The 18781-nt window shown below is 46.2% G+C and overlaps 4 protein-coding genes, 1 long non-coding RNA gene and 1 other non-coding gene across 7 annotated transcripts in view; 3 read left to right on the top strand and 3 right to left on the bottom strand.

Moving 5' to 3' along the window:
- LOC128768084 (pleckstrin homology domain-containing family G member 1) overlaps positions 1-2361 on the top strand; it is a 39187-nt gene extending 36826 nt beyond the window's left edge. For both annotated transcript variants that reach the window (XM_053880673.1, XM_053880672.1), the window contains exon 17: positions 8-2361. In XM_053880673.1, coding sequence (XP_053736648.1) covers positions 8-906 — 899 coding nt within the window. In that variant the 3' untranslated portion in view covers positions 907-2361. The remainder of the gene's footprint in view (positions 1-7) is intronic.
- Positions 1-4634, bottom strand: part of LOC128768085 (uncharacterized) — a 57003-nt gene extending 52369 nt beyond the window's left edge. Inside the window, exons 1-2 of the long non-coding RNA XR_008416224.1 lie at positions 4551-4634; positions 4260-4410 (exon numbers count right to left, since the gene is read on the bottom strand). This is a non-coding gene — a long non-coding RNA (uncharacterized LOC128768085). The remainder of the gene's footprint in view (positions 1-4259; positions 4411-4550) is intronic.
- Positions 4635-4906: 272 nt separating this feature from the next.
- tcp1 (t-complex 1) lies at positions 4907-9801 on the top strand. Its single transcript, XM_053880785.1, has 12 exons — positions 4907-5034; positions 5498-5583; positions 6605-6733; positions 7085-7182; positions 7248-7358; positions 7660-7841; positions 8057-8183; positions 8507-8682; positions 8747-8870; positions 8943-9135; positions 9201-9364; positions 9436-9801. Exons 1-12 carry the CDS (start codon positions 4962-4964, stop codon positions 9647-9649), a joined length of 1677 nt encoding a protein of 558 aa, XP_053736760.1. The 5' UTR covers positions 4907-4961; the 3' UTR covers positions 9650-9801.
- Positions 5985-6125, top strand: LOC128768933 (small nucleolar RNA SNORA29). Its single transcript, XR_008416323.1, has one exon. It is a non-coding gene; the product is annotated as a small nucleolar RNA SNORA29 (small nucleolar RNA).
- On the bottom strand, positions 9687-12604 carry acat2 (acetyl-CoA acetyltransferase 2). Its single transcript, XM_053880786.1, has 9 exons — positions 12451-12604; positions 11739-11873; positions 11495-11676; positions 11131-11248; positions 10919-11062; positions 10738-10860; positions 10517-10671; positions 10333-10443; positions 9687-10273 (listed from the first exon to the last, which is right to left on the bottom strand). The coding sequence occupies exons 1-9, from the start codon at positions 12497-12499 to the stop codon at positions 10103-10105; spliced, it is 1188 nt and encodes a 395-aa protein (XP_053736761.1). The 5' UTR covers positions 12500-12604; the 3' UTR covers positions 9687-10102.
- A 366-nt stretch (positions 12605-12970) lies between these two features.
- On the bottom strand, positions 12971-18765 carry wtap (WT1 associated protein). The gene is made up of 9 exons (XM_053881461.1): positions 18554-18765; positions 18024-18179; positions 17597-17633; positions 17434-17489; positions 17306-17364; positions 17051-17178; positions 16232-16410; positions 14432-14586; positions 12971-14081 (listed from the first exon to the last, which is right to left on the bottom strand). Exons 3-9 carry the CDS (start codon positions 17624-17626, stop codon positions 13435-13437), a joined length of 1254 nt encoding a protein of 417 aa, XP_053737436.1. The 5' UTR covers positions 17627-17633; positions 18024-18179; positions 18554-18765; the 3' UTR covers positions 12971-13434.
- Between the last annotated feature and the right edge of the window lie 16 nt (positions 18766-18781).

Genomic DNA, 18781 nt, shown 5'->3' with positions numbered 1-18781 from the left:
TCTGCAGGCGCAAGGATAGCGGAGTACTCTCAGCTGTATGACCAGGTGATATTCAAGGATCCTCCAGGAACATCTTCTCCAGCGCCACATCACACTCATCCGGGTCTTCCATCTTCTCCGTCCCTGCCTGAGACCTCGCTGGAAGACGACTGGCTCCACTCCACCTATAGCAATGGGGAGCTGTCCAGTTTCCTGTCATCCACCCACGACATGGCAACCCCAGCCTCCACCCCCCAGCGCAAGCTGACCTCCGCCTCATCTATCCCTTCCTTTCAGGCAACCCCTCTCTCTCCCTCGAGCCCTCCTACTCAGAGGTGGAGTTCCTGCATGCCTGCACCCAGCGAGAAGGAGGAACATGTGTATAGTACTATTAAGAGACATCCATCTTTCAATGAATCCTCTTCTACTCGCTCGCTCAGCTCTGGAATAAAAAATACTCAACCACCTACACAAAGACTTCACAGTCCCATTCTGGGCAAAACCGGCCGACAGAGCAGCCTCCCAGAACGGTCCACTCAGGGACAGTCAGATCTCACTTTACAGGACGGCCAACAAGTGGTGGTTCTGAACCGAGCGTCCGCACTCAGCATCCTCAGCGCCACGCAGAACTACTTGGCCAACTTTAAAGACAATGGAGAAGATGACGACGACTATGTGGAGATCCGCTCTGAGGATGAAAGCGAGCAAGACCACGACAAAATCAGCGGCAGCTCACATCAGAGCTGGGGTCACCTTCAATCCCAGAGTTTGCCTTGCACTCCCGTGCGTAAATGTGACCCACTGCGCTCCATGGATCAGGAGGAACTGGAGAAATATCTGTGGAGTGAGCCGCAGCAGAACCAGCCCAACATCGTCCAGTCACTGAGGGAGAAGTTCCAATGTCTGAGCTCCAGTAGTTTTGCCTGAGACATCCAGAGATGTTGAAACAAAACCTTTCTTACCTTGCAAAATGTTGAAGAAACTAGTGCTAGGTGTCGCTGACGTTAGAGATGAATTGTTTTGATTCAGAAGATAACTGGACCAGGCATTACATAATGACCACCTCTAACCTTCATAACAAGCAAAAATTCCAGCTCTTCCACAGCTCACTACACACCAAATGTTTGTATTGACCCTGTAGTTGGTACCCCTGAACTGCAAAACCGACATTTGGTATAAACAGGTGGCCATAATGTTGAGACCAATTGCTTCAAATATTGATGCGAACAGATACTGTTCCGAAAACCCGTCATACTCACAAATCCTACTTTCAGACTTTATGTATTCTATTTTTGGTCTTAAAATCTACTAAACTTAGCACTTGTAGTTTATTTCATGTGAGTATGGAACAATCTAAACCTCAGCAAGCATTGCTCAGAGTCACATCTTATATATTTCACGTGTTTCTTTTTCAGGTTTAATTTCTGTTACCGGAGTTGGGTTGAAGTCTTTTGTTTGCTTAAGTAGCCGAATAAACTTATTTTGAACATGTCAATCAAGCAGCTTTAGGAATGACAGGCTAGGTTCAGTACTAAACGCATTATATCACGAAACAAAGCAGCTGTAAAAAGTGGATAGAACATTTAAATAGAGCTGGTTAGGTCATGAACTGAGTCAACAATTTTAGGAAATATAAGGTTTTATTTTCGCCTCTAAAAGCAATTCAGATTTCTATCTGTATCAAGGGCATCTTCATATTTTGGATTTCTTAAAGGGCCCGCATAGGAGAAGGGAAGTTACAATCACAACTGCAGTACTGTATTGTCTATTGTCAACTGTCACACTACTGATTTTGTCACACAATAAAAGCCACATCAGAGCGCGGTTGGTATCTGTATCACAAAGGAACACGATCAAGGGGCGTATTTTATTTATTTTTCTCAGGCGTCCCTTTGATGTCGCCCCATTATCTCACGTTGGGCTGGGTCCATAACAAGTTGTAAACAAAAGATACAAATATTTATTAAATTATGGTCATATTTTCACGTCAACTTTTCCATCATATACTGTGAATGTGTGTTCTGATTAAAAAAAATTCCTGCACTGCTTGATGCAAGTCACAGAAACACAAGGAAGCACAATATCACCACCTACTGTTCAGGAACGCCACAACAAGTTAATGAAGTTCTTTTCATTGTCAATGTCTGTCCTCTATTTTACAGATAAGTCTTCATTGACTCTTCTATTGCACTTTTGTTATTTTTTTTTTAAGTTGTAAACTCTTTGTAAAGGTGTACATTTTAGGAAAATTATTCTTGTATGCCATAGGTATGCTTTATAATGCTTTATGTTTAAGTTAAGTCTACTATGTTTTTAACAGCCTAGTGGTCATTGTTTCAATAAAACAATGTATTGGAGATAATAAATTTAAACTAAATATCATTGCAGTGTTTTTGTTCTTTTTCAATGAATAAGAATGAACTACAAAAAAATCTTAAATCTGCTGCTCTTGAGTGTGCTAGCTGGGCAATAGCCATATAATGGCCATATATTTCATGCAACTGAAATATATCGGTAAGAGAATATAATACACCTTTACTAAATGCTAAAGTTATCAAATCCATAGTATACACATATACACATACACTACCGTTCAAAAGTTTGGGGTCACCCAGACAATTTTGTGTTTTCCATGAAAAGTCACACTTTTATTTACCACCATCAGTTGTAAAATGAATAGAAAATATAGTAAAGACATTGACAAGGTTAGAAATAATTATTTGTATATGAAATAATTGTTTCCTTCAAGCTTGCTTTCGTTAAAGAATCCTCCATATGCAGCAATTACAGAGTTGCAGACCTTCGGCCTTCAAGCTGTAAATTTGTTGAGGTCATCTGGAGAAATTTCACCCCACGCTTCTAGAAGCCCCTCCCACAAGTTGGATTGGCTGGATGGACACTTCTTGAGCACCATACGGTCAAGCTGCTCCCACAACAGCTCAATGGGGTTTAGATCTGGTGACTGCGCTGGCCACTCCATAACAGATAGAATAGCAGTTGCCTGCTTCTTCTCTAAACAGTTCTTGCACAATTTGGAAGTGTGCTTAGGGTCATTGTCCTGTTGTAGGATGAAAGTGCTGTCCACAGGGTATGGCATGGCATTGCAAAATGGAGTGATAGCCTTCCTTATTCAAAATCCCTTTTACCCTGAACAAATCTCCCACCTTACCAGCACCAAAGCAACCCCAGACCATCACATTACCTTGCTTGACTGATGGCGTCAGGCACTCTTCCAGCGTCTTTTCTGTTGTTCTGCGTCTCACAAATGTTCTTCTGTGTGATCCAAACACCGCAAACTTTGATTCATCCCTCCATAACACTTTTTTTCATTCTTCCTCTGTCCAATGTCTGTGTTCTTTTGCCCATATTCATCTTTTTCTTTTATTGGCCAGTCTCACATACGGCTTTTTCTTTGCCACTCTGGCCTGAAGGCCAGCATCCCGGAGTCGCCTCTTCACTGTGGATGTTGACACTGGCGTTTTGCGGGTACTGTTTAATGAAGCGGCCAGTTGAGGACCTGTGAGGCGTCTATTTCTCAAACTAGAGACTCTAATGTACTTATCTTTTTGCTCAGTTGTGCTGCGGGGCCTCCCACTTCTCTTTCTACTCTGGTTAGAGCCTGTTTGTGCTGTTCTCTGAAGGGAGTAGTACACACCGTTTTAAGAACTTCACTTTTTTTGCAATTTCTCCCATGGAATAGCCTTCATTTCTAAGAACAAGAAAGGACTGTCGAGAGTCACATGAAAGTTCTCTTTCTCTGGCCATTTTGAGCATTTAATCAGCCCCACAAATGTGATGCTCCAGATACTCAACCTGCTCAAAGGAAGGTCAGTTTTATAGTTTCACTCACCAGCTAAACTGTTTTCAGCTGTGCTAACATGATTGCACAAGGGTTTTCTAACCATCCATTAGCCTTCTCATGCAATGAGCAAACACATTGTACCATTAGAACACTGGAGTGATAGTTGCTGGAAATGGGCCTCTATACACCAATGTATTGCACCAAAAAACAGACATTTGCATCTACATACAACAGTCATTTACCACATTAGCAATGTATAAAGTGTATTTCTGATTAGTTTAAAGTTATCTTCATTGAAAAAAAAGTGTTTTTCTTTCAAAAATAAGGACATTTTTAAGTGACCCCAAACTTTTGAACGGTAGTGTACATGTTCATTTCTATATTCTGTATGCAAAAAGAAGTGAACCACCAGTTTTAGACTGTACAGAAATGTACAGACAACAAAAAAAATTGAGTCCAATTTGATTTGGACTCTCACCTGTGGTCACAAGTTCCGACGTCCACAAGAGACTCGAAGTAGAACCAGGGCTCCATGGACAAAGGAGATTATGTAAATGCGGCATTTGCATTTCTGACATTGACTTTTCTGTCAGAAGCTCCATGTGATCGTGTCGATTGAACACAGAAACCTGCCAGGAAGAAAACAGACAACATTTATAATAACAACAATGTGCAGAAAGGAAATGGTTTTTTTTTTAAAAAAACGTGAATTTCATAACGAATTAAATGAAAAAGTTAATGTTTGATACGCCAACAAAGAAATTCTCACCTTACGCAACACTTTTTGTCACACAATTTTAGATTTTACGACACCAAAAAGCGATTTCTTGTAATTTCTTGCGGTAAAAAAAAAAGTTTCAGATGACGCAGCAAATTTATCCCAAAAACTACATTTGCTAGCCTAATAGTGAGCCGGCGGAAGTGATACTACTGTTACAGAGGATTGTGGGAAATGTAGTGTGTATTACTTTCTGCTCGTAATCAAACGTCAAATTGTAGCAGCAGATCCAGCCGGTCATATATCATTTTTATAAAATTGTTTCTATGTACTTTACAAATCGCCGTTTTTAAACGTTAACAATACATTCATGTATTTCTCGAACGTTCTGCTGAACTCCATTTTACCCATCATGCCTAGCGCCGCTCCTTCCTTTCTTCTCGGCGGTGTGGTGCTCCAAAAATGTCGCTTTTAGAAGGTCCGTTAAATGTGCTCGGCCAGAGGACGTCTGGCGAATCTGTCCGCACTCAAAATGGTGAGTGTGTGACGCATTGTTACCCCACAGCAAAACAAATAGCCCTTGGTTTTGAGCGTCCGTGTACCTCTTCTCAATGCTTAAGATTGCTAAGATGAGTGTAGCACACGTGCGGCTAATGCTAACGCCGGCTCAGTTTAATAACAACTGTAACACGTTTTAACTGCGTGGAATAGTTGCATATGCGTGTCTACATGTAACACGTGTGCTGTTGAAAGCTTTACTATTGCAGTCTCACTTGAACGGTGCATCGTCGGGCACCTATGAATGAGCGGCTATGCTAACGGTACATATAAAGCGCTGTCATGATCTGAAGGTGTGGCTCAAAGTGCTGTGGAAAAAAACCCCAATTTAATTCTGTAATAGGTTTCTAATTTATCATTTTTCTGGTTTACCTATTGTTGTTTAGCTAGTGTTTAAAGCGTTGGCTCGTGTATTCACTGCTTAATAACTGCCTTTCTAGTCATGGCCGCAGCATCCATCGCTAACATCGTCAAGAGCTCACTTGGACCCGCCGGACTGGACAAGATGTTGGTGGACGACATCGGGGTGAGCATCCCGCTGCTGCACCCAGACGCCTTTCTCTTGTTCATGAGACTTATGATACTTTGTCTGTTAGTCATTTTTTAACAGGGACATTTCTGAGTGTCTGGATATCAACAAGTGAAAACAGTAGACTTGTATGTTTTAGTAACTTTGAGCTAGACATGTGTGCTGCTCAAATGATGCTGCTCCGATTTTTGTCTCACTTGTTTTGCCATTTTTGTCGTCCGTCTCTTGGTCATAGACGTTGACTGTAGAAGAATACGTTCTGTTTTTTCTGAAACAGACGTTAATGACAATCAAAAATACAAGTCTTCAGTTCAGTTTTTTCTTTGATCTATTTTAACCAAGCAGTATTGGAAACGATTGTCTGACCTTCTCTGTTGGAAAACGCCGTCCACTATTGTCATCCTGTATTAGTACCACTCATCTGCCATTATTCGGGTGTGTGGCTATGCTAACAGGAGAGAGTAACTGACTGTCAGAGTCTGAAGGGGCCGAGCAGTCTCCAGTCTGCTGCCTCTAATGAAACGACGGTACACTCAGTGTGATGTCTTGTTCATGTAAATACGGTACTGAAAGGTCTGTTTCCGACAGTACAGATATAAACCCACGCAAATCTTATCAGTGGCTCTTTTAGTTAATCAACCAGCGCCACCTGTTTCATTCGTTTTTCTTCTGTTTTCCAGTATTTTTACAGGCGGCTGAAATGAGTTTTCTCCGACAGGTGGTGGGCGTCTGACTTAGTTATTCCCTACTTTAGTAGTTTTTCTTTTAACTGTTCTTTAAGGCAGTCATGGAGAGATTTCTATGATTTATGCTGAATTTATCTAAAGAGTGGATACTTTAACGGGCCTTTCCCCTGTGCTGAGATTGTTCCTGCCAGTTTTTGTCCAGCTTGCAGTCAAGAGGACTCTGCCCTAAACTCTGATGCACATTTATCCCCAAAATTGCAATGCGCTCATGTAATTCCCAATAAGGAGGACACAAACTGGATCTTCAATCTTTTTTTGCCTTGATTTGGTAGGAGGTGACCATCACAAACGACGGGGCGACCATCCTGAAGATGTTGGACGTGGAGCACCCCGCCGCCAAGGTCCTGTGTGAACTGGCTGACCTGCAGGATAAGGAGGTCGGAGACGGGACCACGTCTGTGGTGAGTGAAGTCAGCAGCTGCTCCACTGCAGTCTAGGGTCAGCAACCTTTAGTAAAACTTAAATAAACCCCCAACTACTCTGGAAGCAACAGTTAAGCTTCCCTTTAACTTGTCTCAGCAGCCTTTTAAGCAAGTTTCAGTTTGCTCATCCTGTTTTTAGTACCGCCCATCTGCCTCCATCCAGGTGTGTGGCTATGCTAACAGGAGAGAGAAAGGTTCCGTCTAAGTCTGAAGGGGTCTAGCAGCCTTCAGTCTGCTGCCTCTAATGAAACGACGGTACAACCGGACGACTAGTGGTGACTAGCTGACGCCGCCGCTCTTCCAGTTCTCACTTGATGATTCATTTTTCAGGTCATCCTGGCTGCGGAGCTGCTGAAGAGCGCGGATGAGCTGGTGAAGCAGAAGATTCACCCCACGTCTGTCATCAGCGGATACCGTCTGGCCTGCAAGTGAGTGTTGGAGACGTGTAACACGCGTGGATTCCACCGGTGACGCTGCTGTTTTTGTTGCTCAGAGAGGCGGTTCGTTACATCAACGAGAATCTCACCATCGGCGCAGACGAGCTGGGAAGAGAATGCTTACTCAACGCAGCCAAGACGTCCATGTCGTCCAAAATCATCGGAGTGTATCCTTGTGTGTTGAGCTGGAGATGCTTTCATTTCCGGTGAAGCAACGTGATCGTTTCTCCCATTTCATTTACTGCAACGCCAACGACAATAGTGTCTGCAGTGATACGCGTGGGAGACAGTAAGACCAGCCCAGAGTTTCCCAGTGGCTTCATCTGAGCTGTTTGACTATTATGGGCTGGACACTTGTTGTTGTTGTTACTAGCCCAGAGGAGGATTGTTGTTGGAGTTTTACCTCGTGGTCACTGGTCAACTTTATCATTGGGAGTGTGAGGTGTGGTCCTTGACCTCCCCCTTCAGCGATGCCGACTTCTTCGCCAACATGGTGGTGGACGCTGCCTTGGCTGTGAAGTTCGTCGACGGCAAAGGTGTGGCCAAGTATCCCATCAACTCCGTCAACGTCCTGAAAGCTCACGGCCGCAGCCAGAAGGAGAGCTTCATCGTGAACGGATACGCTCTCAACTGCACAGTGGGCTCGCAAGGTTTGTTCTCCTCGCCCACTGCAGCGTGTTTGAAGGTGTTCCCATGAAAGTTTGCTGCTGTGTCCTCTCAATGGCACACGCAGTGAAAAAGTGGGGGAAATTATGCTGCTTTTGGAAGAAGAGTCACAGCTGACTTCCTGTGGAGTCTCTTTCGAAACCAGACATATGAAAGCCAGGCGGCGCTGTTGTGTTAACCCTGTGTTCTGCTCGGTCAGGTATGGTGAAGCGCGTGGTCAACGCCAAGATCGCCTGTCTGGACTTCAACCTGCAGAAGACCAAGATGAAGATGGGAGTCCAGGTGGTCATCAACGATCCGGAGAAGCTTGACCTGATCAGACAGAGGTAAAGCCCCAGCTGGTTTTGTCCATTAGGAATCATCCCATTTAATTTACTGTGATGCTGGACCTGTAGTATCACAGTGATACGCGTGGGAGAAAACAAGTCGGCCCTCGGTCAAGACAGCAGGTCAATGAGCTGCTGTTGACTGTGCTGGGCTGGACATCTCCATTGTGTTTTTAAGGTTGGAGGCTGATGAGATTAGTTCGTTTTTACTTCTGTCTTTTGTTTGCTTAGAACTTAATGGATGTCCAAGTGGCTCCACGTTCCTAAAGATGCTGCAGCTTTGGCAAATCTGCAACAATTTAATAGCTGAATCCCTTTCCCAGGGAGTCGGATATCACCAAGGAGAGGATCCAGAAGATTTTGGCGTCGGGCGCCAATGTCGTTTTGACGACCGGTGGTATCGATGACATGTGTCTGAAGTATTTTGTGGATGTCGGAGCCATGGCCGTGAGGAGGGTCCTGAAGAGGGACCTGAAGCGCATCGCTAAAGCAACAGGAGGTGAGGAGCAAAAATGGCGACTGCTTTTTATTTTGGGGCTGGTTTAACTGAGGCTCGTCCGCAGCCACCATGTGTCCGTCTCTCACCAACTTGGAGGGAGAGGAGACGTTTGAGGCCACCATGCTGGGCCAGGCCGAGGAGGTGGTGCAGGAGCGTATCTGTGACGACGAACTCATCCTGGTTAAGAAGTAAGAACGAGACTCTTTGGGTGGTTTTAGCCGATGGGTTCAAGTGACTGACGGGTCCCTCTCTCTCCCCAGCACCAAAGCACGCACGTCTGCCTCCATCATCCTGCGAGGCGCCAACGACTTCATGTGTGACGAAATGGAACGCTCCTTGCATGACGCACTGTGTGTGGTGAAGAGGGTGCTGGAGTCAAAGTCGGTGGTGCCAGGAGGTGGCGCAGTGGAGGCGGCCCTGTCTATTTACCTGGAGAACTACGCCACCAGCATGGTAACTATAGAAGCTCCACGTTGGTGAGTGGAACCAGGAGTGACGCAGTGTCGTGACCTCCTCAGGGCTCCAGAGAGCAGCTGGCCATCGCAGAGTTTGCCCGCTCCCTCCTCATCATCCCCAAAACTCTGGCAGTGAACGCAGCGCAGGACTCGACCGACCTGGTGGCCAAGCTGCGAGCCTTCCACAACGAAGCTCAGGTCAACCCTGAACGCAAGAACCTCAAGTGGTGAGTGACCCTGGAGAGGGAAGCGGCGCACTTCAGTCGGCGGTATGTTTCATCGTCTCCTGCTTGAACAGGATCGGTCTGGACCTGATCAATGGCAAACCCAGAGACAACCGCCAGGCCGGCGTCTACGAGCCCACCATGGTCAAAACAAAGAGCCTGAAGTTCGCCACCGAGGCAGCCATCACCATCCTGCGTATCGACGACCTGATCAAACTGTTCCCGGAGCCAAAAGAGGGCGGCCAGTCGTACAAGGACGCCGTGGAGTCGGGCTCTCTGCAGGGTTAACCCTCGCCTTCTTTGTATTTATACACGTGGAGCTCTTGTGGCTGTAGCACTAGAACCAGCTGTTGCTTGTTTACTCCCCCCCCACCCCTTCGTCTGAGGGGCTGTAACTGATTTTGGACACTTGATGACAATAAACCTCCTGTGGTCAATGACTAGGCTTGACATCTTTTAATTCGCATGTTAGTCCTCACACCAGTACAGGAAGCTCTACAGTAGCATATAAGGCTGAGTGTTCATGGCACACAGCTGATGCAGAAGGAGCTCACATGAAGTCCAGGGCAGTGGAATGTAGTCAAATGCACTAGGATGATCCAAAATGGCAGCCAAGATCCCCACTGAAGTCTCGAGAAGTGCAAACCCTGAGAGCAGCTGATGAAGTTCACAGTGCTGGCTCCGTTCCCCCACACCCAGTTTCCCTTCTTCAGGACAAAGCATGAAGTCGTTTTTCTGGTTCTAAATGGTCTCCACACACATGGCGATGCCCATCCCTCCACCGATGCACAGCGACGCCACGCCCTTCCTGCCGCCGCTTCTCTGCAGCGAGTGCAGCAGTGTGACAAGTATTCTGCAGCCGGACATGCCGATGGGATGCCCCAGAGAGATGGCGCCGCCGTTCACGTTCACCTGAGGAGATTTTAAATTTCAACATTCAAGAACTCTTGAGTTAGACGAGTAAAACCGACCTTTTCTTCTTTTAAACCAAGTTCTCTGACCACAGCGATGGACTGCACGGCAAAAGCTTCGTTGATCTCGAACAAATCCACCTGGTCCAAGGTCCACCCGGCTTTCTCAACCTGCCAGAGTGGTCATAATGACATGGGCGTCTCATTTGGCCGCCACGCTCGATTATAAAAGTTGTCTTCTCACCGCTTTCCTGATAGCAGGTATTGGTCCGGTGCCCATGATGGAGGGGTCCAGACCAGCCTGTGCCCAGCACACGATGCGGGCCATGGGTTTCACTCCTCTCCTCTCTGCCTCGGCCAGACTCATGAGGACGGTCGCGGCCGCGCCATCGTTCACTCCTGCCCAGGAGAAACGTTACTGAGCGCTGCGCTCGGCAGCTAAATATCTAAATATCCGTGTCAGACCTGAGGCGTTGCCGGGGGTGACGGTGCCGCTGCTGTCCTTGATGAAGCAGGGTCGGAGTTTAGACATGGCATCCACTGTGCTGCCGTGACGAGGAAACTCATCCACCTTCACCTCCACCGCACCTGAAGCACAGGACTAGCAGGGTGAGAGATCGCGCTTCAAAAACGGCGGTTCGGTTACCTTTTCTCGACTGAACCATCACCGGAACAATCTCTGGGTCGAAGTGGCCGGCTTTCTGAGCCGCCTCTGCCTTGTTCTGAGACCGGACCGCGAACGAGTCCTGCTCCTCTCGGCCGATGCCCCACTGCTTTGCCACGTTCTCAGCTGGAGAGTTTACAAACGTCACCGGGTGAGGTCGGAGGAAAGAAACTGGACTTGAAGGGACACTGCACCTGTGATGCCCATGTGGTAGCCGTGGAAGGCGTCCGTCAGACCGTCAGCCACCATGGAGTCCTGAAGGGGGGCGTCACCCATCCTCACCCCCGACCTCATGTGGACGGTGTGAGGAGCCTGAGAACACAAGCCAGTTCACCACTTGACTTTGTTTACATATTAGTGTGAAATATCTTTCTTTGAAAAGATGATTGTTGATGTGAAATCTATAAACAGTAACATCACTCATGATCTCCAATAACAGGGCGTGTATCACGACCTCATAAACCCCAACAGTTAATTACGAACAATGTGAAGTATTTGAACCGGTGAAGCTGGTTTGAACTGATGTTAAATGGAGTAAACGGAAGGGAGACCACTCACCCTGCTCATGCTCTCCATACCACCAGCCACCACGACACTCGCCTCTCCCATCTGGATGGACTGAGCGCCCAGGCACACGGCCTTCAGTCCCGACCCACACACCATCTGGCAGCTCCAGGCGGGCACCCGGTAGGGGATCCCAGCCCTGACGCTGGCCTGGCGGGCCGGGTTCTGCCCTTGACCTTGAGGTCAGGCAAGTAAGTGAGTGTGAGATGAAAGGTTTGCGGACTTGGGTGGCAGGTACCTGCGGTCAGCACGTGACCCATGATGACCTCCGAGACCTCATCCGGCTTCACCGCAGCTCGCTGCAGCACCTCTTTTATTACAGCTGAAGCCAAGTCCTGCAGCGGCACCGTGGACAGAGCACCATTCAGGCAGCCTGAGAAAAGTACCATCACATAAATGTCTTTATTTTTTGCCACTCTCCACCAGGGCGTTTTAAATCTCGTCATTTTCAGTCACTTCAAAACTTTCACTCTTTCTTCATATAAAAACAACCTCGTTTATGGTTAGCGAGGTTAATCGGTTTTTGGCGAATCGCCTTCTCATGACATGACTCGATCCTTACAGAAGAAATAACGTGTAAGTAATGACACTTTTGCTGCATCGTCTTCCTGTCAAATAAATGAATGAGTGACGCGGCAGATTTCACCACGCCCATCAGCCAGCGGAACAACCAATAAAACACGTCTCCTGTTCCGTGGAACTATGACCTTCTAGCCAATCAGAACACTGGAAATACATTGACGCAGGAGAAAACCAATCAGAGACGGTCAGGAGGCAGCAGTCGCACCAAACGTCACGAACTACTTTCCCAAATTAAATTTACTAAAAAAAAAACATGTAAAAATGTTTTTAAACGTTATAGTGTTAAGATACAGCGACTTGAACGAATGATTTTTCAGACAATACAATCAAATCTCTGTTACATCTTTTACCCGATTTTTGTCACTCACCGATGGGAGTCCGAGCAGCGGACACGATGACAACGGAGTCAGAGTTCATTCTTGTAGCCAGGTACTTTAAATTGTTGCTGCTCAAGAAGAGTCCGGAGCTCCAACGTGCTCAGCTGCTCTCTGTTGACTGAGCGCTGCTGCTGCTGCTGCCTCCTCCAACTATCAGGTGCAAAAGTAACGTTCCAATCACCACTGCGCCATCGTGTGTTCAGGAGGTCAGATGACGTGAGCAGACTCGCCTCACTTTCTGAATATTTAGAGTTTTGTGTTCCTTGAAATTATTACCGCAAAAAAAAACATTTTATGGCAGGGTGAATTACCACAGTGAGATAAAAATAACTAGCATTGAGAATGCTAATCTCACAAACCTGAACGTTCACGTTTCATATACAGCTTTTATTTTGTTAACAAAACCAGAGAGTAATGAGGCATTACTCTTCATGCAGAGTGAATACAAGCCACTCCTGGAGGTTTTTCTCCCTCCTTTCTCATAGGGTTCTCAAATAACTGATTTGTCCATTCGTATTAAAAGTCTTTATTGATATTTGGTCAGTACATGAAAAGGACTGAAGTCAGAGTAACATGATCACCGCATAGAAACTACTAACAATTCAACACTCTTTTCAACTGAAATTTCTCATCAATGAAAAATTAAAACTGATTTAAAAAAAAGAAATGAAAACACAGGCCAACGTCTAAAAATGACCATGTGAACATGTTTGAATCTACCGCCATTCGAGACCTTTATCGGACTTTGACAATGGTTACAACACCAGATGTCTGATATTGAAAGCAAGCCACGGCCTCACGGCCAAGTGATAGTTTGTTTTTTTTAATCCGATAAAATCGAACTGGCTCCTGTTACATTCCCATGAAGCAACACAGATGCATCACCAGAGTCAAGGGAAGAGTGCAGTGACAGACGAACTTGTTTGTGGTTTTTTTAAAAAAAGAAAAGAAAAACAAACAGAATGTGTCAGTACATTACAAAGCAGCACTGTTGCAAGCAGCGTCAAGGCCGTTCTGAGCATGCCGTGACCCTGTAGTCCTGGTGCCCTTGGTGACCAGGGCTGCCTTGTCCTCGTGGGTGTCGGTGGTGGAGTCTGTGTCGTTTGAGTGCTGAGTCAATGACGTCTCGCTGCCGGTTGGAGAGTCCACGCTCTCGTACCCGGCACTCAACTGGCTTCCAAATCCAGCAGGTCGTGCGGCTCCAGTCTGACTCCCCGCGGCCTCCTCCGAGTGGTTGGACAGTTTGCTCTCAGCTTCGCCGGGGCTGGACGCCATGGGGGACATGGGAAAGTCTTCCTCCGTGCTGCTCACCTCCCGGTAGAGGCTGGGTGTAGTGGTCTCGCTCCTCTGGGATGAGTTGCCGTTGCTTGGTCCGTTCAAGACCCTCCCTGAATCTTTCCCTGCTGGGTCGGAGGGTGCGCTGGTCTGCTCGGGCTGAGAGGAGGGTTCTGTGGACACACTGGAATCAGAGGGGGAAGTCCTGCTGGGCCCTGCCCCTGCTGAGGACCCCTGAGTCTGAGACAGCAGCTGGCGACTCTCCTTCAGCTGCTGCTGCAGGACGAGGATGGTGCTCTGCATTCCCTCCACCTCCTCATCCAGCTGGATGATGAAGTCATTCAACTCTGGAAGGGTGAAAGCAGAGGTCATTTTTGTGGTGAATGAACTACCAATATTGCTCTTGAACACAGAGAGGAAGACATTTGAGCTGCCATCAATCGACCAGTACAGTCCACCCTGAGCCTTGTTCACTGGCCAGAGTTCAATCCAACAACCACTAGCTAACCGTCACTATTAAACCATAGAATTCAAACTCATTATTGCACGGCAGTTTCTCAGCCTCGCGTAAAGTTCCGCATGCAAAACCACAACATTAGGTTGCAGAACAGCACAAGTCTGTCAAAAATCAGCTGAGGAAGAAAAAGCCAGACAATCTGAACAACCACAGCAGGTTAGAATAAGGGCATGTTCCTACCATCTTGACTGCTCTTGAGCTCCTCGCTGTACTTCTTCTGCAGCGCCAACTCGGCTTCCAGCTGGGCGATGCGGCCCTGGGACAGCTGCCGACCCAGTTCCTGGTTCTCCTGGATCAGCATCCGACACTTGGCCATCAGTTTCTTCCCCGTCTGGCTGCAAGGGAAACAAGTCTCACATCACATAAATGAACCAGGAGACAATCACATCAGGAAGTCCAAACTTCAGCAAGTCAAACCTAGACTACACCAGGATCTCCAAGACCACAGGGACATTTAGCACAGTGATGGAAGTTAAAACGGAAAAAAAAAAAACATTACCGTCACACAGTTACTTAAAACATGACCAAAGTCAAGAACAATACATTCAGGTCATCTCCTGATGTTAATAACACATATGTAAAGGAACCAGAATAAACAATGTTACACAGAAAAATCCCGTTATTTAGAGAGAATACGCAGCTGAGGTCGTCCAAACAAATTAGTTCACAGAGGTCGATTAGAGTGAAAACAGAGGCGACAACCTAGTCATGTTTGATTTACATCAGCAGTTTCCAGTGACCAGGCATGCTTAACACAGACGGGGGACCGAGTCAATAAATTTAGGATCGTAAGTAGCTGCTGGAGCTCTAGAATGTGGTGAACACTGAAAAACAACCCCTGCTCAAGTTAGAGAAGAGGAACAGAACTAACATTGTTATTAAACACCTAAACCTGTCTGAGCTGACAGCAATAATCTCACCACCTTTAAACCTAAGGTTTGTCAAACAAAATAGAAGTTAAAGCTGCGAAGAAGATTGTGAGGTGAAACACAAAAACACATACAAATACAATCGATACATCGTCGTCGACAAAGCGGGTTAAGAACATTTGCGACTTGAAAACTCAATACACCTACAGCTGCGTGTTTCCATCGACAACAGTGAAGCTGCGGTCGTCCTTTTTTAAAGACCAGGTGAAACCAACGAAAGCAAATCATGTTCACAGACATACTGGAGGAAGCGTTTGCTTCAGAGAAGCAAAAGATCCGGTCAAAATTCAGAGGAACAAGTCAGAATATGAAACAAGAAAACACACTACCGTGAAGGGCCCGTGCTGAGAGAGCGGTGACCTCTTGCCTGAACCAAAGTCCGCGGAGGACAAGGACCTGGCTGCGCCCACAGTCTTATGATGTTCTTCCCTAGCGGCTCCTCACTCCCAAAGTCTTACGTTAAATCTGAGAATCCTCACGTTACTGCAGTTACCTAGACTGTCCAAAACGCCTGATCTCGTCAGGTGGCGTTACGAATGTACGTATGGCGTTATCCACCGTTAAATGTCTTTAAAAAGAAAGTTTATGGTTGTCTTTAAAATGTTCAATTGCCGTTTTAGGCTAGGGATGCGCCCTGCCCCATCTCCGCCATGCCATTCACCCCCCTACTGAATATCGGGACTGTCTGCGGGGGTGGCACGTGTGTATCCGTATCGGGAAGTGGGTGACCACCTCTGCGGGAACAGTCCGGACTCCTTTGTGCCCCTGGACGGTGAGGAGGTACGCGGGGAGAGAGAGCTGAAACACAAGTGTCACCTGACCATACTGTGGTTTCAGTTTAGTTTACGTGATGTGTGGCTGCCACAGTGCGAGAGTACAAAAACATTTTCGGCTGTCTGTAAAGTCTGCATCTCATGGTGAGAACAGCTTTTGTCAGTCTTCCCCCCCCACCATTGTTCCTGCATGCCTGCAGTGAGCGTGCGGGTGGGGGGCGTGAGGAACTCTTGACTTTTTCTGGGAGGGTGGGGGTGTTATTTTTGATTGTCTTTACCTATCAGGTGTAAATTTCCAGGCACTCAGTTCATTTTGGGCCTGCTCCAGTTTGTCCTTAGTCTGATCCAGTTCAGCCTTCATTTTGAGGAAAAACAAGTTGATGGCTGGGTCCACCATGGATGACCGCAGCTGGGCCGCACTTGGTTGCTGGACTTGTTTGAGATACTGGATCTGGGTCTACAGGACAAAACAAACAAGTGTTAGTAACCATGGAGGGACAGCAATGATGCTTTTGTTTTTTATCTCAGTTTCAAACTGTAGCACTGTAGCATTAACAATACTGAAATACATAAGGATTTCAGCAAAGTAAATGCACAGAAATCTAATTATTATGAGAGTATTAACATTGTAAGTAAGTCAACATCACTTCAAAGGGGTATATTGCTCACGTTAGTTGTAAAGTTTCACTATTGGACATTATTACGAACTGTCAGGTCCAGAGCTATAAAAGCAGTAAACAAAGTGTTCCATGTTCCAACACCTTTAAACTACCAACACAGATTCTACAGATAGAGTGTAAGGAATTACAGGTATTATGATGCAATCCAAGTCTTAAACGTGGCCTTAAAATGACTCAGTCTGCTACGACTCAGCTGGCAAGTCAGACTGGCACGTGGTGCTATAATTCCCCAGTGATTCACTGAACTAGCTGCCGGTCTTTTCAAAAGACACCTTTATCGACATATTAAATTCCACCTTGAAGCCATGAAGCCATCACAAATAGAATCAGAGAAACAATGCAACTTTATCTTTGATATGACGGTAAGCATTTAACATAAGTGTCAGAATAATCTCGGCAAAATCGAAAGGTACTTACAGTGCATTCTTGCATCTCTTGCTCCTTGGTGGCAAGTCGCATGACCAAGATGTTCTCTCTGCGTGCAGACTCCTGCTGTTGCTGCTTGAGCTTCTCCTCAGATTCCTTCAGGCCAGGCACGTCATTGGCTGAGGCACGTGAGGAGGGAGGAAATACACACTAGATGAAATATCCTCTCCACAACCCACATCAAGTTGTCACACGCAGACTTTGCGATTGACAAAGACAACCCAATAACAATAACAGCATACTTACAGCATAGGTCCGCATATTTGGACTCCAGGACTTGCACATATGCTTCATGCTGTTTCCACCTAAAGGGAGATTTCATGTCAATAAATCGTCTATCATGGTAGGTTGGCGAATAGAGAGCTGTAATCTACCTTGTGCAGAGCTCCTCTCTGGTCAACGTCTTCATGTCAGATTCGGTCAGGCGAACCTGAAGGGGAAGACATGATCGCAGATTAGATGAAGAAACAATATAGGTCATATTTAGGTTCATGTAGATCATCAGCAGAAAAATATACCGAGGAAGTATGAACTCACCTTTTTAGGAAGTGGCTCCTCGTTGGTCATTTCGAATCTGAAAAACAATACAACAAAAAAGCCTGAGTTGCAGTGAAGTGTATTGCACTTTAACAGATATAAGACGCCGAACTGAGCATGACTGCATTAACATGTACCACCACACTGAAGCGTTAGCTCGTGTCTGCTAGCGGCAAAAAGCAGCTGCTAGAATATGGCCAAATAATGCGAAAATGTTTGTTAAATACCTCGATTGACATCTTGGCATGTTAGAACAGGAAATGTGTGGGTGATTTTTGCCTTAAACTAACGTTTCTATGTGGAAATATTGACCGTTTTCGCCTCCTTGTCATCACAAAATGGCGGTGAAGGAAACGACTCCCTCCCTTACGTTCCTTTCGCTGAAACTAGTGGGCTGTTCCACGAGATAAACAGCCAGAACGCTTACCAGAACCCGCTCCGTCGATGGTCCGTAATGCCTCGCGACTGGACAAATTGCTAAAACTGGCGAGCCTCGTCGGTTGAAGCAAGGTAGTTCTCGATGTAAGCCTCGTTCTGGCGGAGTCACATCATCCCCTCGGTGCAGAATGGCTGGATGGCGGCGCTGCAGAGAACAACCAAAGATCCCGCGTGAGAAGAGGGAGTCTCACTCTGATATCATATCAGAGGACACAATCTTAAACGTTTCTCCAAACCACGACGTCATGTAGCAAACACTAGAAAAGTTCTTTTTGTTCCACCCCGTACATCATAAGTCACATTTACTCAAGGGTTCCAGTTCTACTTTATTTATGAATTATTATTTTTGCGATCAAGAATTGTTTTCCACAGAGAACCATTCTCCAGTCTCAGACTTAAACCAGGCTCAGACTTAGCCTTGCTAATGTCTATTTCTACGTCTATAAACATCTGAACTCACTAAAACGAACTTGAACGTTTCAAGACATTGGCGTTCGAGTGAATATGAACTTTTGTCACCTGAGTGATGCAATGTTTGCTGTAGGCGATCGCTGCTGTTTGCGAAGAAAGCTTACGTGTTGACCTTTTGCCTTTGGTCCTTCAAATATTAAAAGTACCAATTTACGTTTGCCCAGGCGTATTAAACAGTGTCATAACGTGCAATATAAAAAGTTGAAATTCCGGTGATATGCTTTTAGGATATGCTAAGTTGTCAACAAATGAACGGCACGCGCTCTTCTCGTACTT

The sequence above is a fragment of the Synchiropus splendidus genome, chromosome 12 (genome assembly GCF_027744825.2).
Source record: "Synchiropus splendidus isolate RoL2022-P1 chromosome 12, RoL_Sspl_1.0, whole genome shotgun sequence".
Taxonomy (NCBI): domain Eukaryota; kingdom Metazoa; phylum Chordata; class Actinopteri; order Syngnathiformes; family Callionymidae; genus Synchiropus; species Synchiropus splendidus.
The sequence above is the reverse complement of the archived record's forward strand: the minus strand, read 5'-3'. Positions and strand labels throughout refer to the sequence as shown.

Coding starts and splice junctions, on each gene's coding strand:
- wtap (XM_053881461.1), bottom strand. CDS start 17,626: ATGACCAACGAGGAGCCACTTCCTAAAAAG. Junction 17,365..17,433: donor AGAGAGGAGCTCTGCACAAG/GTAGATTACAGC, acceptor ATCTCCCTTTAG/GTGGAAACAGCATGAAGCAT. Junction 17,179..17,305: donor CAAATATGCGGACCTATGCT/GTAAGTATGCTG, acceptor CACGTGCCTCAG/CCAATGACGTGCCTGGCCTG.
- tcp1 (XM_053880785.1), top strand. CDS start 4,962: ATGTCGCTTTTAGAAGGTCCGTTAAATGTGCTCGGCCAGAGGACGTCT. Junction 5,035..5,497: donor ATCTGTCCGCACTCAAAATG/GTGAGTGTGTGA, acceptor CTGCCTTTCTAG/TCATGGCCGCAGCATCCATC. Junction 8,683..8,746: donor CATCGCTAAAGCAACAGGAG/GTGAGGAGCAAA, acceptor GCTCGTCCGCAG/CCACCATGTGTCCGTCTCTC.
- acat2 (XM_053880786.1), bottom strand. CDS start 12,499: ATGAACTCTGACTCCGTTGTCATCGTGTCCGCTGCTCGGACTCCCATC. Junction 11,874..12,450: donor CGCTGCTCGGACTCCCATCG/GTGAGTGACAAA, acceptor TACTTTTCTCAG/GCTGCCTGAATGGTGCTCTG. Junction 10,672..10,737: donor CACCCCCGGCAACGCCTCAG/GTCTGACACGGA, acceptor TCTCCTGGGCAG/GAGTGAACGATGGCGCGGCC.